General features: G+C 35.1%; 2 protein-coding genes across 3 annotated transcripts in view; one reads left to right on the top strand and one right to left on the bottom strand.

The window, feature by feature from the left end:
- LOC144957690 (uncharacterized) overlaps window positions 1-7,118 on the bottom strand; it is a 71,084-nt gene extending 63,966 nt beyond the window's left edge. The window contains exon 1 of one of the 2 annotated variants that reach the window (XM_078889050.1): window positions 6,986-7,118. The gene's annotated coding sequence lies outside the window, so the exon portion shown is untranslated. Of the gene's footprint in view, window positions 1-308; window positions 636-6,985 lie in introns of those variants that run through there. The other variant, XM_078889051.1, reaches the window with a different exon arrangement.
- A 943-nt stretch (window positions 7,119-8,061) lies between these two features.
- LOC144958160 (uncharacterized) lies at window positions 8,062-9,494 on the top strand. The gene is made up of 3 exons (XM_078889919.1): window positions 8,062-8,143; window positions 8,704-8,946; window positions 9,311-9,494. Exons 1-3 carry the CDS (start codon window positions 8,121-8,123, stop codon window positions 9,492-9,494), a joined length of 450 nt encoding a protein of 149 aa, XP_078746045.1. The 5' UTR covers window positions 8,062-8,120.
- Window positions 9,495-21,604: the final 12,110 nt, after the last annotated feature.

Raw genomic sequence — 21,604 nt, 5'->3', positions numbered from 1 at the left:
GTATAATAAATAATAATATATAATAATAATAATAATAATAATAATAATAATAATATATAATAATAATGATGATAATAATAATAATATTAATAATAATAATAGTAATAATAATAATGATAATAATAATAATAATAAATAATAATAATAATAAATAATAATAATAATAATAATAATAATAATAATAATAATAATAATAATATGAGTAATTCTCATTAAACTGTATTAACCAGACTATAAACGTTTAAGGTTACACATAGTTTTGTGTTGGTCCGTTATATTTCCGGATGGCAATATTGTGATTTTCTTACCCAAGCGCACAGCATATTATGTCCAAAATATGCATTCTTGTACTCAGTTTATTCCATCGATTTAGCAGAATGAATATTGTTTTGTGACAAAACAGAAACCCTGCTTTTTCCGGAAAATATAACATTATTTTCACTTTTTAATATTCACTTCATCCTAAACCTAGGTACACATTGTTACTATTATATTTGCACGTCTGATAAAACGAACGCAACTATGAGCTTGAATCAACATTTTTGTAATGGACAATATTTTGCGTTGTGTTGATTGAGACCATTTCCATTACAACAATGAGCCCACAACATTTTTTTTTTGGTTATAAGACCTGCAAATAAGTCTACACGTTGACTTCATCCCAACCTTTTGGGAATGAGATTAGCGGAAGAGTAGCGTCCCTTGATTGGACGCCACCCATAGTCTGTGACGTCACCGGCGGAATAGTTATTAGAGGACGAGAGACGCATGCGCACAACCAACATGACGTTCTCTCTCTAATAACTTCTCCGCCGGTGACGTCACAGACTATGGGTGGCGTCCAATCAAAGGACGCTACTCTTCCGCTAATCTCATTCCCTATTATAATGGTTTGTCGAGGTTGGTCAAATAATTTTATCAGAAATATCAGCCTGCTGAGCAGTAAACGGATTCGATACAAAGTCAGAAATTTATTTATTCGGGGATTAGCTATCTGTGGCCAGGCAGGGTTTCCAGATTAATTTCAGGCATTCTGCCAACTGGATTTAAAAAATCTGCCAAATACCACAAAATTCTGCCAAACCGTACTATTTATAGCTTTTTAAAAAAATAGTACCCCCTTTGAAAACTCATCAGTTTTGTTAAACAAAAAATTCGCAAGGCCGATGTCATAAATTATTTTTTTTTCATTTCCCAAGTTTAAAAAAATCACTAATACATAAAAATTGCCATGGAAAACGTGGAGTAGACCTATACATTCATCCCTGGGCCTCGGAAAATAAAATCTGTCAAACATCTGCCAAACTGCCAAACCGATTTTTCTCTGCCAGACGTCTTCAAATTCTGCCAAAAGAAAAAAAGACATTTGGCAGAAAATCTGCCAAATTGGCAACCCAGTGGCCAGGTCGCTTTATCAATGCCACTGTTGTAAGAAGTATTAGACTCTACTCTGTTATGACACAGTAAAAACGCCTTTAAAATTGTTTGATTTGGTGAAACTAAGCTCCTAAATGCTGTGGGTTTTTTAACATGTAAAAAAACTATTTAAAAACAAAGAATATACATCTTCTAAAGCGAACATAATATATATATACCATACTCGGAACGTTTCGGGCTCAAAGCCCTTTTTCAGCCAACAACATACACAATAAAAACGTAACCACATTACTTCTTTAAAAAAAACTAACAAAAACTTGAGATTTTAGAAAATAGATAGTTCGTAGATGACGTCACTCATGTCTTTGTTATTGTTTTTTGCCATCCGCGTTTATGAGTAATGCTCACTGAACTGTATTAACCTGACTATAAACGTTCATGGATACACACAGTTTTGTGTGTTGGTCCGTTATACATCCAGATGGCAATGTTATGAGCTTCTTAGCCAAGCGCATACTATCGATAGCGTCGCCAGGACCTTCCAATCCGAAAGGGAGTGTTATACCACAAGACCCGCATGAGTTTTTATATAGAGCAAAATTATCGGCACGGTATACATTTTACACATGAGTAAGGTGAGAGGACGTGACTAAAGCACGAAGTCTCAAATAGGATTCAATAGTCGTAACGTCACTTCCTTCCTAATGACGCATGGTAACTTAGTAACACTGGCTCTAAACTATTGGAACAATGGCGGACGCCCGTATGAAATATTTCTCCTACGACCATAAAAGCGTATCCAGAGGGAAAAAAAACATAAATTTGATCATGTTTTGACTTTTACACCTTCTGATCACAAGACATAGACGTCTATGAAAAGTTCTAGCCAGCACGAAGAATAAAAAGTAATGATTTTCTTTGTTTAGAACCAAGATGGCCGCCGTTGCCGGGCGGAGTGACATCAGACTACTGAATCCAATTACGCCGCCAAGATTGGGACTCGAACCAGGGACCTACCAGTCCGAAGTAGAGTGTGCTATTTCCATTCGGTTATAACAAAATACGCTATTAGCAACTCCCTAAGATAAGTAAGGGTAATTTAAATTTTGCTGGTCGATGCCCGAAGAAATAAATAACAATGTGAACTTGAATGTAAGCTTGAAAATCTAATATAGATAGTATGCAGATGACGTCACTCAGGCCTTTGTTATTGTTTTTGCCATCCGCGTTTGTGAGTTGTTCTCACTAAACTGTATTCACCAGACTATAAAAGTTCATGGTTACACAGAGTTTGTGTGTTGGTCCGTTATACTTCCGGATGGCAATGTTGTGAACTCCTTGTCCAAGCGCATTCTATCTATACGAAAACAGAATATAACATCTTAATAATTATACTCATCTGTTTTTGTATATTAAATTGGAGCTTACATTCAATTTCACATTGCTATTTAAGATAATTAAGGATCAGGCTTAGGCGTAAGATAAATAACTGAACAAGTGTGTTTGAAAGGTGCCAGACAAAGCAAGAAAGAAAAATACAAGGAAAAAACCATCCCAAAGATAGTTAAGGAGCAGGCTTAGGCGTAAGATAAATAACTGAACAAGTGTGTTTGAAAGGTGCCAGACAAAGCAAGAAAGAAAATTACAAGGAAAAAACCATCCCAAAGATAGTTAAGGAGCAGGCTTAGGCGTAAGATAAATAACTGAACAAGTGTGTTTGAAAGGTGCCAGACAAAGCAAGAAAGAAAATTACAAGGAAAAAACCATCCCAAAGATAGTTAAGGAGCAGGCTTAGGCGTAAGATAAATAACTGAACAAGTGTGTTTGAAAGGTGCCAGACAAAGCAAGAAAGAAAATTACAAGGAAAAAACCATCCCAAAGATAGTTAAGGAGCAGGCTTAGGCGTAAGATAAATAATTGAACAAGTGTGTTTGAAAGGTGCCAGACAAAGGAAGAAAGAAAATTACAAGGAAAAAACAATCCCAAAGATAGTTAAGGAGCAGGCTTAGGCGTAAGATAAATAACTGAACAAGTGTGTTTGAAAGGTGCCAGACAAAGCAAGAAAGAAAATTACAAGGTAAAAAACATCCCAAAGATAGTTAAGGAGCAGGCTTAGGCGTAAGATAAATAACTGAACAAGTGTGTTTGAAAGGTGCCAGACAAAGCAAGAAAGAAAAATACAAGGAAAAAACCATCCCAAAGATAGTTAAGGAGCAGGCTTTGGTGTAAGATAAATAACTGAAAAAGTGTGTTTGAAAGGTGCCAAACAAAGCAAGAAAGAAAATTACAAGGAAAAAACCATCCCAAAAAATCGGTCGACCTCGATCGAATGGGATTGAATTTTTCTTGTAATTTTCTTTCTTGCTTTGTCTGACACCTTTCATACACACTTTGCTTGTTTAGTTCTTTATCTAGCAAATAATCACAAATTAGAACACTATAATGATGTAGAAATGCCATAAAATGTTAATCCTATCTCGCAATACCGTTATAATAAATCAATGAACGTATTACATCTTTTGACATTTTTCTAGCTCTGCCTTAACAATATTACAAATATCATAGATTGCATTTTTTAGTTTAATTGGGGTAGGCGTGGATGAAATTATTGTCTGTTTAAAATAAATAATCATGTTATCTATTATTATTATTATTATTATTATTATTATTATTATTATTATTATTATTATTATTATTATTATTATAATAATAATAATAAATTATTATTATTATTATTATTATATTATTATTATATATTATTATATATTATTATATTATATTATTATTATTTATTATTATTATTATTATTATTATTATTATTATTATTATTATTATTATTATTATTTCATTATTATTATCATATCATCGTTATCACCGTCATCATCATCATCATCATCATCATCATCATCATCATCATCATCATATCATCATCACATCAACATCATCATCATCATCATATATTATATTATTATTATTATTATTATTATTATTATTATATTATTATTATTATTATTATTATTATTATTATTATTATTATTATTATTATTATTATTATTATTATTATTATTATTATTATTATTATTATTATTATTATTATTATTATTATTATTATTATTATTATAATATATTATTAATTAAATATCATTAATACCATTGATTGGCATAACAAGACCAAAATCTTAAAACATCTTTTCCCATCTTTTATTTCATGACTCATATATTGATCAGAGCAATTAATTTTCAGTCATCATTATTAGAAGCTACATCGTGTGTGTACAATTGGACAGTTCTTTTATTTAATTCGGGGGGGGGGGGGGGGGGGGGGGGGGGGGGGGGGGAAGGAGGGGGGGGGGGGGGAGGGAAAGGAGGGGGGGGGGGGGAGGGAAAGGACGGGGGGGGGGGGGGTTGAGCAAGTTATCTCGCCGCTATTCTTAAGGCAATCAAGAAGAGTACTACCATTATAAGTGAAAAAAAAAATAACTAAAAACAAAACAGAAAAATAACATAACAAAATAACTTGAACCTTTATATAGTGCATTATCCACTAAATGTGCTCACAGCGCTTTACAAGGGGTCCCTGAACAGCAACACCTAACATGTAAAACGAAACACGTCGCCTGTTTGGCGATATTACAATTTTTTTTTCTGACAGAGACAATGCTGTTAAAGCCAGGTACTCATTTTACATCCTGAGTACGGTGAAAGAATATGTAAAGAGTGAGTAAAGAGCCTTTTCCAAGGACTCAATTAAGCAACGAGCGAGACTCGAACCCAAGACATTCCGATCCGAAAGCGAGTGCCATACTACAAGACCACATAGCCCCACAAAATCCTCTTAAGAATGATAAAATTTAGGAAAGAGAAAATTACAATAAGGAATTTAGTTTTGGTTTCATAAAGATCATGAAATATGGTCTGGCTTGACAATTTACTCGTATCAGGAAATTTGAACCCCCCCCCCAAAAAAAAAAAAAAAAAAAAAAAAAAAAAAAAAACAAAAAAAAAAAAAAAAAACAAATTAAAAAAAAACAACAAAAAAAAAACAATACAAACAAAAACAAAAAACAAAAACAAAAACAAAACTAAGAAAAATACAAACTGACTTGAGCATTTCTATAACGAAATATCCACTAAACGGTCTAGTAGTATGACACTCGCCATCGGATCGAAAGGTTCTGGGTTCGAGTCCAGTTCTAGGCGGCACACATAGTTGAGTCCTTTGCAAAGGCTCTCTCTCCACTAACATTCTATCCCCCGTCTCCTTACTCAGTTGTGTGAAATTAGTACCTATCTAGCCGTTAACAGCGTTGCCTGTGTCGAAAATAAATAAATATTGTAATATCGCTTATGTCTCGTTCTACATGTTGGGTTTTGTGGTCTACATGTTGAGTTTTGTGGTTGGTTAGGGACCTTTTGTAAAGGGCTTTGAGGATAATATTGCGATATATGAATGTTTGGGTTAAAAAAAAAGTGTTCAACGCAAGTGCCTACAAGGGGTTCATGCACCACTTAGCCTGAAGGTCAAGACATTATACGCATATAAGGCGATATTTCAATATTTTTTTGTCACTGACAGAGACAACGCTGTTAACGGCGAGGTACTATTTTTACACGTGAATGCTGTCAGAGAATGTGAGTAAAGAGCCTTTTACAAAGACTCAAACTTGCGCCACTCAGAGCGTCACTCGAACCCGGGATCTACTGGTCTGAAGGCGTGTCATACAGCAAATCTTCAAAACCGTGCAATAATCGAAGTGTTTTGTTTTGCTTTTTTCTATTTCTTTTTCTCTGTTGGGGGGGGGGGGGGGGGGTGAAAGTGGGGGGGGGGTATTATTGCTTTTTTAATTTTTAATTTTATTTTGTTGTTATGTTTGCATCACAACAAGCTCACCAGATGCCCATATTCTATCATTTACTAAAAAAAAGTAAAATGTATATTATTATTATTATATTTTTTTTGTTGGGGGGGGGGGGGGAGGAAAAAAATAATAAGAGTCTAGACAAGTTCATTAATTTCACTTTCTCTGTTCTAAAGCACATTTCTTGTAGCATTTGCATCACACATTGGAAATGAACATATTGAAAATAAACACATTGAAATTCTCAACAGAGACTGAAATATATTCTGATCGTTAACCAGTAAACTGTGGTACGCTAGAAAGACGCGTATTTAAACATTTGGCCAGTAAACTCGTCCTTCAAATATCGATCGATTTAAACGACACACTCAAACAACAACAACAACAACAACAACAACAACAACAACAACAAAATAAAATAAAATAAAATATTAAATATAACCAAACCATATAGAAAAAAAAACCCAAATGAAAAATAAACCCTAAAAAAAAGACAAAAAAAAAACCAAACAAAAAAGCAAGCCCAAAAAAAAAAAAAATCCACAAAAAATATAAACAAACAAAAAAACAAGAACAAATTAAAACAGCACAATCAAAGCAATATCTACCGTTTTAACTATAATTTTGCATTTTATCACGTTCATCACCACGACTTAATAATATGACCGACTTAAAACATTTGGTCACATTTACGAATGAATGGATATTATAAGGCTCAAACAGAAGATTAAAGAAAAAAAAAAAACAACCTTGATTTTAAACTCCTCCGTCCATGCGAGAAACAAGTCTGGTTACCACATAATATGTTCCTTCCATCACATAATAAGGTTTACAGGATATTGATATGGATTTATAACAACATATTATTATGTAATGTTACCGCACCTTGGTTCCAAGTTAAGCTGTGTCAGTGGCGGTTCGTTTACGTGGTAAAAACTGGAAAGTTATGTATTCTTTTTTTTTCTGAAACAGATAGAGCCGCTCTTATGTTTTTATTCAACTATTATGGTATAGTTTATCCTCCCAAATCTGGTTTCGTACTCCTAAACGTGTCAAACTTTATTTTAAAAAACCCATTAATTTGAGTTTTAACGTTGTTGACAAAAGTAAAGTGAGATTCTGAGCCAACCAGCACTTAACGCCGCTGATTGTCACAGAAACCCGCGAACTCCACCCCTCTTCGATCGTAGTTGGATGTTTCGGCTCAGTAATTCTGTCTGCGGTAGCTTTTTTAAATGAATCTTTACATCACGGTGACGCTTCGTGGGTTAAAAAAAAAAACAACCAAAGAAATCAAATCAAAACAGAACAGACTTGCGGGCAGGGACTCAATCATAGACTTTCACAGGAGACTGCGAACGAAGGATGGCTAGGCCTCTCTCTGTCACTAAAAAACGACAGTCGGCACTACGCGAAGTGAGCTTTGACGCGAAGCCGTGAAGCTGTGGCAAGACTACAATGTTTACCATAGTTTCCATTACGTTGTACTATTAAAGTTATTTAACAATTGAAGTTAAATTATTGATCAGTGTCAGGCTATATGTTTACGATGGCCATGGTCTACGAGACCATTTGATAAAACTGAAATTCAGACAAAAAGTGAGAGACGAACAATAAACTATGTAACCAAATATATATATATATATATATATATATATATATATATATATATATATATATATATATATATATATATATATATATATATCCCTTTGGTGCATAGTGTCCAGTACACTGGACATAAGCTAGAGCCACATATTAAACGCCGAAGGCCAGTAGACCTTTGATTTTGCATTGATTCGTTTCTTCAAGATCCATATTTTATAGTTTCCAAGACACAAGTGTTCTTACTTTCACTTTTACATCCTTTGTGAATGAAGAAAGATGGCCATGTCAACAGCCAAAAGGTAAGCCCATTTAATGTCTTCTAAAGTGATTTATATTTTGTTTTATGTTCTTACTTTTACTTTCCACTGTTTGGTACTGATATGAAGTTATTGTATAAACTAATTGTGAATATATACAATGTTGTATCTTAGAAATAACTAAAAAAAACATCGCTGTCCAGCTGAATGGACAGTATGATTGTGAGGTTAGTTACTAAAAATAGCCATGTCCAGTCAACAGGACGCTATGAGTATGGGATTGTGTTACTATAAATAGAATGTCCAGTCTGATGGACAGTATGAATACTATGAGATGGATACATAGAGAGTAGTATTGTTTCAACCATGCATAGCTAGACATATAATAGAGATGATAATTATAAAACCTAATAATAATAATCCTAATAATCTATCTAGATTTCTAATACTACTATACGAAGGTTTACGAGCATTAGAACTGAATATCGGTATAAATATAATGGTAGTGTAATACACATTTCTTATATAGATTTTGTTTGGTTTGATGTAATTTTCTATAGGATTCCGATGGATTCTTTATTTTCTATTCATTTTTATTTCAGACAGCAAAGATGTTTCGACTCTGAAACTGTTCGAACACTTAATTTTGATGATTATGAGGATGACATCCCGATCGGGAGTGATGACGAGAACCTCAGTGATGGGGAGTATGAGCCGACAGATGAATTTGATGCTGGCAATCAAGACCATGCCTCCATTGAAGAAGAAGAAGAAGAAGAAGAAGAAGAAGAAGAGGATGAGAAGGTGGAAGAGGACATAATATGTGAACCATCAACATCAGCAGGGTGAGATATATTCATTATTGTGGTGTTTATTAATCATGCGGTTTAGGATTTGAGTTCCACACGATGCAAGATCCATTTAGGTGCTCCTCCGAGGACCAAATAGTGCTTTTTATCGTCATGGGATCCCTGCTATAAGTGGCTTTCCCATTTCGTAGCCTGTTATAATCTATAAAATCTAACAAAGATAGAGAGAAGGAAAAACAAAGATTAGAAAATCACTGTTATATGTAGTTTCCACTGCATAATATGTTTTATTGTATTGGAAGAGAGTCATACAATTTGATTAATATTATTGCACTTTACAAAATGGACTTCAAGTATAGAATGTTTTAAAATTCTTTTTTCTTTATTTTCAATTCGTTAGGCCTTCCCGACAAGGTGGACTTCCAACTGCACCGAGAATATGGCATTGGGTCAAAAAGGATCTCCCGGCCCATGTATCACCAGAGAACAAGTTGGTTCCCAGTATTTACACTGCATCTGCCAATACACCTTTGAAGATGTTCATGTCTCACTTTGACGAGGACTGTGTTCACCTGCTTGTCTAGGAGAGTAACCGTTTTCGACTTCAGCAAGCCAAAACAAGAACTGCACCGGTGGATGCCGAAGAAATGCATATTTTTATAGGCATATGTTTTTACATGTCTGTTGTTCATTTGCCAACGTATCGCATGTATTGGTCCCCAAACACTCGTCAATCAGTTGTGGCTGATGCCATGCATGTGAATAGGTTCGAGGAAATCCTCTCCATACTTCATACAAATGACAATGAATTAGAGAGAGCACGAGGTCAGCCTGGGCATGACCGATTGCATAAAGTTAGACCTTTGATTAATGCTGTTCTTGACAGATTTAAAAGAAATGCAGAGGTGGAAGTTCATGTTTCAGTGGATGAACAGATAATTCCTTTCAAAGGAAGACATAGTCTTAAATCATATATGATGAAGAAACCTAAAAAATGGGGGTACAAAGTATGGGTTCAGGCCGGGCAATCTGGCTATGTACATAATTTTCAATTTGCTGGGGACAATCTAGCCCCTGTTGTAGATTCAAGAAAGCATGTTGGAAAGTCAGTTTTGAACATGGTTGTTGACCAGCCAGATGGTTCTTATGTCTACTTTGACAACTATTTTGCATATCCTGAGTTGCTGATTGAGCTAAGGTAAAAAAAAACATCAATGCAACATGTACCATGAGGTCTGCTCGATGCAGGAAATGCCCATTGAAATGTTTGAAAGACATTAAAAAGTCTGGGCGGGGGGCATATGATTATAGGATGGAGAGAGATGAGAGTTTGATTATATGCGAGTGGTTTGACAACAAGGTTGTATTGATGGGTTCCAATATACATGAGGTTGAGCCAGCTCATACTGTGAGACGGTACGACCGTACGGCCAAGCGTTTTATTGAAGTAAAGTGCCCGGCCCTTATCAAACAATATAATGCCAACATGGGTGGGGTGGACAAGTGCGACATGCTCCTTTCTCTGTACCGCAATGAGAGAAAGAGCAAAAAGTGGTACAGAAGGATCATTTTTCATATGACCGATCTCTGTCTTGTCAATTCAGGATCCTATATCGTGCTAACAAACCTGAAGCTTCAATCCCTCTTGCTAATTTCAAGTTGGATGTGGCCACAGGGCTGATTCTTAGTAAAGAGAAAATTGAAAGAGGTATACCCCATCATCATGTTGGGAAGGTGCTTTCCGCAAAACATGTGAACACTGATGCTCGCTATGACGAAGTGGGACATTTTCCCGCGAAAAAGAATATGAAAAATGCACAGCGGTGTAAAGCAGATGGGTGTTCAAAGAAAACTTTTTTTTATTGCAGAAAATGTTCTGTTTTCTTTGTATTTTTGGTACAAATGATGAAGAAGATTTTTTTATTCCTTTCACCATCTTTGATGTATTATCATTATAAAATTGTTTATCATCAATGGCAGCACTATGCGTATATGTATGTATGATATGATTAGTACCATAATAACTATTTTTACTATGCCTTTTTACCATATTATCATGAATGTTATGCACAATATATTTTTATTTAATATCTATGTAAATAAAAAGAAACAGCAAGTCACTTGATGTGTTTACTCGTTTTGTTTGCAACAAAGAATGTGTGTGAGTGAGCATGATGATTTGCCAAAAAACCGGTCCCCATATTCATATCGTCCATTCAAATGGACAAATTGACTCCCCATCCAGGGTAAAGTTAGAAATTTTTTTTTTGTATCTCCATTATATATGTGTTGAATAGACCCTATACACCAAGTTTCATCATTCTAGCACACTGGGAAAGTAGTTCATGAATCAAATCAATCAATATATATATATAAATAAAAGGATATGATATAATGTAATATAATATTCAGAGAGGATTCAACGATATATTGATGCTATGCGCTCAGTTAAATTATTCACAACACCCATTAGCTGGATACAACGTACCAACCCACAAAACTTTGTGTAACTTTGAACGTTTATACGTCTCATAAACACACTTGAGTACTACTAGTAAAAAATGACTTGCCAAAAACAATAACAAAGAGCTGGGTGACATCAATTTCGTTCCTTTTATAGAAATCAAACAGTGATAAATTAGAGGGCGAGATGAAAAATTGAGAGGGAGCAAGAAAGAAATAAAGAAAGAGAGAAGAGAGAGAGAGAGAGAGAGAGAGAGAGAGAGAGAGAGAGAGAGAGAGAGAGAGAGAGTTATGTGTGTGTGTGTGTGTGTGTGTGCACCCCTCCCCCCCCCCCCCCCCCCCCCCCCCCTTGCTCAGGAATTTCTCTACTTGATGGACACCCCCCACCCTTTTTTTTCTTCCACGCAACCACATTCCAAAACACACACACATATGTATACACCACACACATACACACACATACACACACACACGCACCCACATAAATTAAGACAACATAAAGCGATTGTGAAAGAAACTCGTCTTTGGTCAACAGAAAATATAAACAAACTCCAAGGTTGTTTTGACTGCACAATATGGGATGAACTCATGTCTGATAACATGTCACTGGACGAGTGGGTTGATGTTGTCACGTCTTATATTCATTTCTGTTGTGATTTGTGCGTGGACACTAAAAGGATTAAAATATTTAACAACAACAAACCTTGGGTCAACAAACGAGTTAAGTTATTTATAAATATGAAGAAAATCGCTCATATGAGTGGGGACAAAAACAAGCAGCACGAGGCAGAAAAACAATTAAAGAGGGTAATTTATGAAGAAAAACGTAAATATAAAGATAAAATGGAAACAAACCTTAAAAATTCAAATGCATCGCAGGCGTGGAGGATGATTAAAGAAATGGGTGGCGTTAACAACAAAAAGACAGATTTTAACAATGACACACATATGAATATCGAGGAATTAAATAAGTTTTACTGTCGATTCGACACCATTGACAACGTACTTTCAAAAATTAATATCATAACAAAAAATACGTCTCCTCCGCCAGAAATCGAAGAAGAGGCGGTCATCAATGTTCTTAAATTATGTAAAAAGAAAAAAGCACCAGGTCCAGATGGACTTAGTGGGGAACTCATTTCAAACTGTAACAACCAACTAGCTGTCCCTTTCTTGCCTATTTTCCAACGTTCAATAGATGAACAGAAAATCCCAATTATATGGAAAACATCGACTATAATTCCAGTACCCAAAAAGAATCCACCAACTCAGCTGAATGATTATAGACCTGTTGCTTTAACATCAATTATTATGAAATGTCTGGAAAAGATTCTGAAAAGAGAGCTGTTGCAATTTATATATGACCAACACATACTTGATCCATATCAGTTTGCCTACCAACAAAATCTTAGTGTGGAAGACGCACTCCTCACAGTGATGCATTCAATATCAAATCACTTGGATGTTTCACCCGCCAACTACTGCCGAATCCTATACGTCGATTTTTCGTCTGCCTTTAATGTCATGAAAACCAACATATTATTAGTAAACTGCATGCTCTAAACCTTCCCCATTACCTCATCAACTGGTATAACAACTTTCTCATCGATCGCCCCCAACATGTCAGAGTAGGCTCAAATATATCATCAGTAAAAACTCTTTCAAACGGATGCCCACAAGGGTGTGTAAGCTCACCTCTACTTTACATCCTCTATACAAACGATTGTGTGGCTAGCTTTGATAACTGCCAACTCATCAAGTATGCTGATGACACCGCAATACTCGGCCTGCTCAATGATTCCGTCTCCGAATTTAAATACACTGAGCAAGTTAGTAAATTCAGCAAATGGTGTGCCGATAACTGTCTAGAGCTCAATGTAACAAAAACAAAGGAACAACTGTTTGATCACAGAAAAATAGGAAAAAGAGCAAGACAAATAACAAAAATTAACAATCAGGCGGTTGAAACTGTTGAAACGTTTAAATACCTTGGTGTAATTATAGATAACAGTCTAAGATTTGAATCGCACACCAACAATGTCATCAAAAAATGTAACCAGCGCTTGTATATACTCAGAAAATTAAGGTCTTTCAATGTGAACAGAAAGACCATGATACAAATCTACAAGTCATTAATATTGAGTATCGTTTCGTTTGGCATCACAACGTGGTATGGAAGCTGTGGAACAAAAGAAAAATCCAAACTACATAGAACCCTCAGAGAGGCTTCAAAAATAATTAACACAGACCTTAGAAGCCTTGACACAACTTATATTAATGCAGTTGAGAAGAAATCTTTTAACATTATCAACGAAAAGAGGCATCCGCTGAACGAAAAATTCCAACTTCTGCGCTCCGGAAGACGGTATCTAGAAGCAAAATGTCGGACAAATCGACATAAGACAACCTTCATTCCAACCGCCATAAAATTAATTAACAAATCTTCTGTGGAAAAATGAGACAACCAATGAAAATAACGAGAAGCAGTGTCGTGAATCATCATCATCGACATTGCCGCCGTCGTTATCATCATCATCATCATCATCATCATCATCATCATCATCATCATCATCATCATCATCATCATCATCATCATCATTATCGTAGTCATCATCATCATCATCATCATCATCATCATCATCATCATCATCATCATCATCATCATCATCATCATCATCATCATCATCATCATCATCATCATCACAATCATTGCCATCTTCTTCTTAATATAAGACACTATATTTATAATATGGTTATCTGCTGTCCCAGCAAATATATCGTATCGTTCTATCTGTCTGTGTGTGTGTCTGTGTGTATGTATATATGTATGTATGTATGTATGTATGTATGTATGTATGTATGTATGTATGTATGTATGTATGTATGTATGTATGTATGTATGTATGTATGTATGTATGTATGTATGTATGTATGTATGTATGAATGTAGGCATGCATATACGATGATATGCTGGTTTGTATGTATGTCTGCATGTATGTATGTATGTATGTATGTATGTATATGTGTTTGTATGTACGCTCATTTCTTTTGTATACACGTGTAGAAACAATGTGCAAGCGTGTATGTTCGTGTATGGCTGTGTCTGTATTTGTAAATGTGTTGATGTTCATACCATGAACCAAACTGAGCATTGTTTACCTCACATGAATTGCCTTTAATTTGGACAATAAAGATTATTATTATTATTATAAACATACACGCAATGAGAACACACTACTACATAACAACACTGATCACCGCTAAATCAACAAAACGGAAGTAAGGACTCTACTGGACAGATGGAGTTGAGGGTGTGGCCATCAGATGTTAGTGTCTTCGGTAAATTTTTTATATCTGTTTGACTTGACGAACTTTCAAACTGACTTTAAATCATAAAAGGAAATCAAGTTATCTGTTTATCTATCTGTTAAAAATACATTTCTATTTTTCAAAACTTTCAGTAGAGGTGTGCGCCGTATCAATTTTTTTATTGACTCAAATAAGCACAATGTTCTCCACAATGCTATATTTTTAAAAGAAAGGATATATATATATATATATATATATATATATATATATATATATATATATATATATATATATATATTATATATATATATATATATATATATATATATATATATATATATATATATTTGCAGGTCTGATAACCTAAATTGTTATGGGCTCATTGTTGTAATGGAAATTTACTCTCAAACCAACACCAAAATATTGTTCATTTCATACACCAATGTTAAATCAAGCCCATACTTGTGATCGCTTATCAGATCTTCTAGTATGTGGACGTGGGGGCCCTTGATTATACATTTAAATGTCAATTTTTCAAGCTATCAAACTGTAAACCAAGCCCTTGCAAACTGTTCCCAATCTATTTTACCCTTTGAAGAAGGAGAACGGTTAAATTCTACATTTTTTAACCCTCTCAATACCAACCATAGGAAAACCGTCACATGCATCCAACAATTTTCTCATTCAGATTTCATTTTTACATCTCAAAATTTGAGTAAATACGTTTGTTAGTTAGAATAAGAACGTTACGCTTTGTAGTAGAGCATGTTTTGCTGAGCATGGGGTATGGGCAAAGAGTGTGTAGGGTAACGTAGTTACCAAGAGCTCTCACTTCTCTTAACCGCAATGCTATTGTCGCGTGCCAGGCGAGACAGCGAGGTGGGTGTGCTCCGCGTGTATCATGCGCGCTAGGCTTACTGATACAATGAAGAAAATCCGAGTAGAAGACGGAAGATGCTTGGCTTCACCAAAAGCGGGAAGTGAGAGCTCTTGGTAACATAACAATCGTTACCTACACGCTCTTTGGTATGGGGCAGCGAGGCTCAACTGTACGGTTTTTGCTTCGTACCCGAAAGGTACCGAGTTCAATCACATTGCCGCTGCGCTGTGTGGCCTTGAGCAAGTCACCTCGCCCTAGCTCAATTTGCGACGCTGTTCTGCGGATGACGCCTGGGTCATTCCAGTCTTCCCTTGGAAAAGACCCTAAAGACAAATTTCCCCTTGGGGATGAAGAAAGGGAATTTTATTTAATTTAACTTAACAAAGTATACTATTTATTTTTTATTTTTATGTTAGAGTTTTAAAAATTAATTCTTATTTTGGATGGTTATAACGCTTCGAGAAAATCTATTAAAGATTACACAAAGTCAGGTGTGTTGGTACGGTTGATCTGCCTGGCAGAACAGGTGGGTAATTTACCTGAAGACATAGCACCAATATTGATTGAATTTTGAAAAATGTGACCCTTCGTCTCAAAACGGTATTGAGTCGGGATGGCTAAGATGCTGAAAATGGAATTTGTAGCCAGAAATATCATGTTTAAGTTGAATTTATATGCTTTATAGAGGAGAAGAAATATCACATTTTACTGTGCTAAATACAAACGTTTCATAGTTTTGACCAGTTTAACTATAATTTGACTTTTTAGCATCTGGTCCATTCCGACATAATACCGTTATGGAGATGAGGAGTCACAAATGTAATGATTGATATTTGAAAAATGTTATTTGGTCTCGCCGTCAAAGAGTTAAACATAGGCTGATAAGAGGTGTATGCAAAATACCTCAGCGGTTTGGCCGAACCAAAGCAGGTGTTTTATAGGTGTCTTGATAGAATGGACTTTGCAGTCGGGGCTTTTGGATTGGTTTGTGCGTGATGTGTCGTCTTATGAGATAGAGACGTGTTGAAGGAATACGTGTCACCCCCCCCCCCTCTCTCTCTCTCTCTCTCTCTCTCTCTCTCTCTCTCTCTCTCTAATAATAATAATAATAATAATGATAATAATAATATAATAATAATAATAATAATAATAAAAATAATAATAATAATAATAATACATTATATATATATATATATATATATCTATATATATATATATATATATATGGGGGTGAAGTGGTAGAGTGGTTAAGGCATTGCATTGTGATCCGGTGGACCCGGGTTCGAGCCCCGCTTCAGGCACTTTCGTTTTTTTTCCTTGAGCAAGATTATTAACCCCCAATGCAAATCCAAAATTTTCACCTTCCGACTGATTATATCATGCATTGACACGTATAAGAAATTAAGATAACGGTTGATTTGTTGTACTATTGAATATCTGTGTATGCCTACATTAATTTGAGCCCTTCAATGGACATGATCTATATCAAATTTCCATGTACTCGAGGTCATTAGTCACATTGTAAAATGTACTCAAAGTGACCAACATAGTGAATAGTGTTCACACATTTTGAACTACTTTACATTACGATTGGTCATTTGCCTCCCTTGACGATCAGGCTCCATGCGACGAATGTGCTCAATATCTCTGGAGCGTCTCTTGCGTATTGTGAGCATGAGGTCAAAAGGAGGGTCTGACGAATAAAATAAACACAGAATAGACGATAAACTATATATTAATAATGGGGACCAAATTCGAACTGTGATTAGGGACTTTATTTATTTCGGGTCCTGCATGTCTAGTCGTGTACAGGTAAGTTAAACGGTCTTATTGATTCACACATGTCTGAAAATACCTCGAAAATAATTAGCGTTTAGCCTAAAAGACGACGGAAAATTGCACCTTTTGGTTAACACCAAAAACGAACGGAAATAAAACTGGCTTTATACATAAGTTTATAAAATTATACCAAACCCCCACCCACCTCCCCCACCCTAAAAAAACTACTATGAACAGCAGACTGATAGTGATAATGTAACATTAAATCACATAAAGAAAGAATGAAAGAAAGAAAGAAAAAGAAAGAGAGAGAAAAAGGGGAGAGGGGGTAAGAAATATCTTCTATTAAAATATTTATATATATATATATCACGATTAAACGGAATATTCAGGGAATAAACTTGGTTATTTATCTTTCTTATCTAGTACAAGTGGCATTTATAGTTAGAATGAAGTTACCGTCATTCGGGTCTTTGTTGTTATTTTGTGCATTCCGCGTTTTGAGTAGTTCTCACTTAATTGTATTAACCAGACTATAAACGTTTAAGGTTACACATAGTTGGTCCGTTATGCTTCCGGAAGGCAATATCTATAGATAGTATGCACTTGGCTAAGAAGTTCACAACATTGCCATCCGGAAGAATAACGGACCAACACACACAACTATGTGTAACCATGAATGTTTATAGTCTGGGTAATACAGTCTAGTGAGATGTACTCATACACGTGGATGGCAAAAAACGATAACAAAGACCCGAGTGACGTCATCTTCGTTCTATTAATAAACGTTCATGGTTACACATAGTTTTGCGTGTTGGTCCATTATACTTCCAGATGGCGCATACTGTCGCATGCACCCACATCGAAGACGTTAAGTCTAAGTTCAGGAGTCAGATCGGCTATGTGGTCTCGTTTTATGACACTCGATTTAGGATCGGAGGTCCTGGGTTCGAGCCTCGATCGGCGCATAGTTGAGTCGGAGAAGGCTCTTTACTCACATTCTCTCACCGTTCTCAGGTGTAAAATGAGTACCTGGCGGTTAGCAGCGTTATCCCCGTCCGAATAAATTGTAATATCCCCTAACAGGCGTCATGTCCCGTCCTTCATGTTAAATGTTGCTGTTGGCCAGGGACCCTTTGTAAAGCGCTTTGAGCACATTTTGTGGATATTGCGCTATATAAAAGCTCAATTTTAATTGAATGATCACTATTAACGGTAATGAGCTTGACTCGTTTAACTCAGGTGGAAAAAAATTGAAGACTTTGAGACAGTTACTGTTTTGACAGGTTGTAAAATTCCACACGTTTCCTCATTAAACATCATATATTATTCCTAAAATGTTAGTGCATCCTCTTGATGTGATGGTAGATCTACTACAATAGAAATCGTGTCAAGACTTTATCTATCATAATATAGTGTTTATCTCTAGAACTAAATCCTACAAACAAAATTTATATGCAGTTCATTGTAAGTGGATTCTCCTAGAACTGGTTAGTTTGTTATGAAGATAAAATGTTGAGTAAACAGTTGATATTAAATTTGAGGGAAAAGTTCTATTCTTCGTATTTTAAAATATATTTTATAATTTTTCAATCTATCACTTAAATTCCATCTAGTCTACTAATAAAATGTACACGAGCAATTTGAATTGATAGGAAATTATAGTTATAATACGTGATATTTTCATGTAAAATGGTTCTTGCAACATGCCCCAAATTGCAATCTAGTCCTATTGTGTCTAACATACATAATAAACAATATGTATATATTAATGTATATCAACAATGTTATGCATGTATTCTTCTTCTTCTTCTTCTTCTTCTTCTTCTTCTTCTTCTTCTTCTTCTTCTTCTTCTTCTTCTTCTTCTTCTTCTTCTTCTTCTTCTTCTTATATTATTATTATTATTATTATTATTATTATTATTATTATTATTATTAATTATTAAATTTTTATTATTATTATTATTATTATTATTATTATTATTATTATTATTATTATTATTATTATTATTATTATTCTACGTATTGGTGGTATTATGATTGTTGTATTTTCTTTTTTTTTTGGTGGTTATTAATCGTATCAGTTTATTTTTTGGTTCCATTTACCATTTTTCCACTTTCATGTATGTTGTCATCAAATTGTGTGATTTATTGGCGAAAGCCTAAGATATTGAATAAACTTTGAAACTTTGAAACCTCATTAAATATCATAGCTTTCACAAGACCACTCATATTATACTCTATTGTTGAATGTTATAAACACAAAATGAACATCGAATTAACCAATAGAATATCTACAAATCAAAACATGAAATTTGTGACACACCCTCACACGTGCTCGGACAAACATGGTTGGTTGTTTATAAACAATAACGTGAATGACTTCGACCTCTCTCTCTCTCTCTCTCTCTCTCTCTCTCTCTCTCTCTCTCTCTCTCTCGCTCTCTTTGATTATTGTTCTCGTTATTGTTTTTATAGATAGAATGAAGTTGACGTCACTCGGGTCCTTGTTATTTTTTTTTTGTCATCCGCGTTTATGAGTAATTCTGACAAAACTGTATTAACCAGACTATAAACGTTTAAGGTTACACATCGTTTTGTGTGTTGATCCGTTATACTTCCGGATGGCAATGTTATGAGCTTCTTAGCCAAGCGCATACTATCTATACCGCCAAATGGGTGACCAGTTATCACTAGATCTTTTCGAACATAATTTACATATTTTTCTGTGTTGTTCTATTGATCAAGCGATAGAACAGGGGTGTTTTACTAAGACACATACAGTCGATATCAAAAACCTATGTAGTTTGCAATGTTTACCAATCACTGCCATTGTTTAAATTATGACGACTGTCCGAGGGGCGTGGTTATCTAGGGGTCTATTCTCGACACACACACCACTTTGAAATGACTGAAATAAGAGTTGTTGTTTGAAAAAAAGTAGGTCGGTGACAATCTGATAATCAATTGGATTCAGTAGTCTGATGTCACGGCAACGGCGGCCATCTTGGTTCTAAACAAAGAAAATCTTTACTTTTTATTCTTCATGCTGGCGAGAACTTTTCATTCCCTTTTCATATGTCTTGTGATCAGAATGTGTAAAAGTCAAAACATGATCAAATTGATGGGCTTTTTTTCCTCTGGATACGCTTTTAAGCTCGCCGGAGAAATATTTCATACGGCGTCCGCCATTGTTCCGATAGTTTAGAGCCAGTGTTACTAAGTTACCATGCGTCATTAGGAAAGAAGTGACGTTACGACTATTGAATCCTATTAAACACTAGTTGACCTCGACACACATTCTTACTCAATATAACGCAGATTGTTAAAATATCGGTGCTTAGAATCATATCGATATACAATTTTTTAAAATTACAATTTTTGTGCAGCTATGTGGTCTAGTGGTATGACACTCGCTTTCGGATCGGAAGGTCCTGGGTTCGAGCCTCGGTCGACGCATAGTTGGGTCCTTGGAAAAGACTCTTTACTCACATTCTCTCACCGTACTCAGGTGTAAAATGAGTACCTGGCCGTTAACAGCGTTGTCTTTGTCCGAAAAATTGTAATATCGCCTAACAGGCGTCATGTCTCGTCCTACATGTTAAATGTTGCTGTTGACCAGGGACCCATTGTAAAGCGCTTTGAGCACGTTAAGTGGATATTGCGCTATATAAAAAAAGCTCATTTAAAATACAAGAGTAATCCACAGATGCGCCCATTTCAACATTACCTAAAAGTACCAGCCAGACCAAGCAAAGGTCCCACTTAAAGGACACATCAAAATGTTACCAAAAAAAATATTTTTTTTTTAAACACACCAAAAAACAAAACAAAATAAAAACAACATAAAAAACAGCAAGAAAGCAAAACAAATCAAAACAAACAAAAATTGAGCTTTTATAGGCCAATATCTACTAAACCTGCTCAAAACTATTTACAAGGGGTCCCTAGGCAACAGCAACACATAACATGTAGGATGTACACGAGGCGATATTACAATTTTTTTCTCCGACAGAGACAACACTGTGAACGGCAAGGGTACTCAGTTTTGGATGAATTGGAAACTCGACAAAACTGCCCAAAATGGAAATATTTCAGCTCTTTGTTATTGTTTTTAGCCAGCCATTTTTATGAGTAGTTTTCACTAAATCATATCAATCAGACTGTAAACGTTTTTTTTTTTACACACAGTTTTGGGTGTTGGAACGTTGAACGAATGCTGTAACCTTGAACGTTTATAGTCTGGTTAAAACTGTTTAGCGG

This window comes from Berghia stephanieae, chromosome 12 (genome assembly GCF_034508935.2).
Source record: "Berghia stephanieae isolate SIO BIC M18660-M18661 chromosome 12, UCSD_Bste_1.3, whole genome shotgun sequence".
NCBI lineage: Eukaryota > Metazoa > Mollusca > Gastropoda > Nudibranchia > Aeolidiidae > Berghia > Berghia stephanieae.
This window is presented reverse-complemented; position numbering and strand designations above follow the sequence as displayed.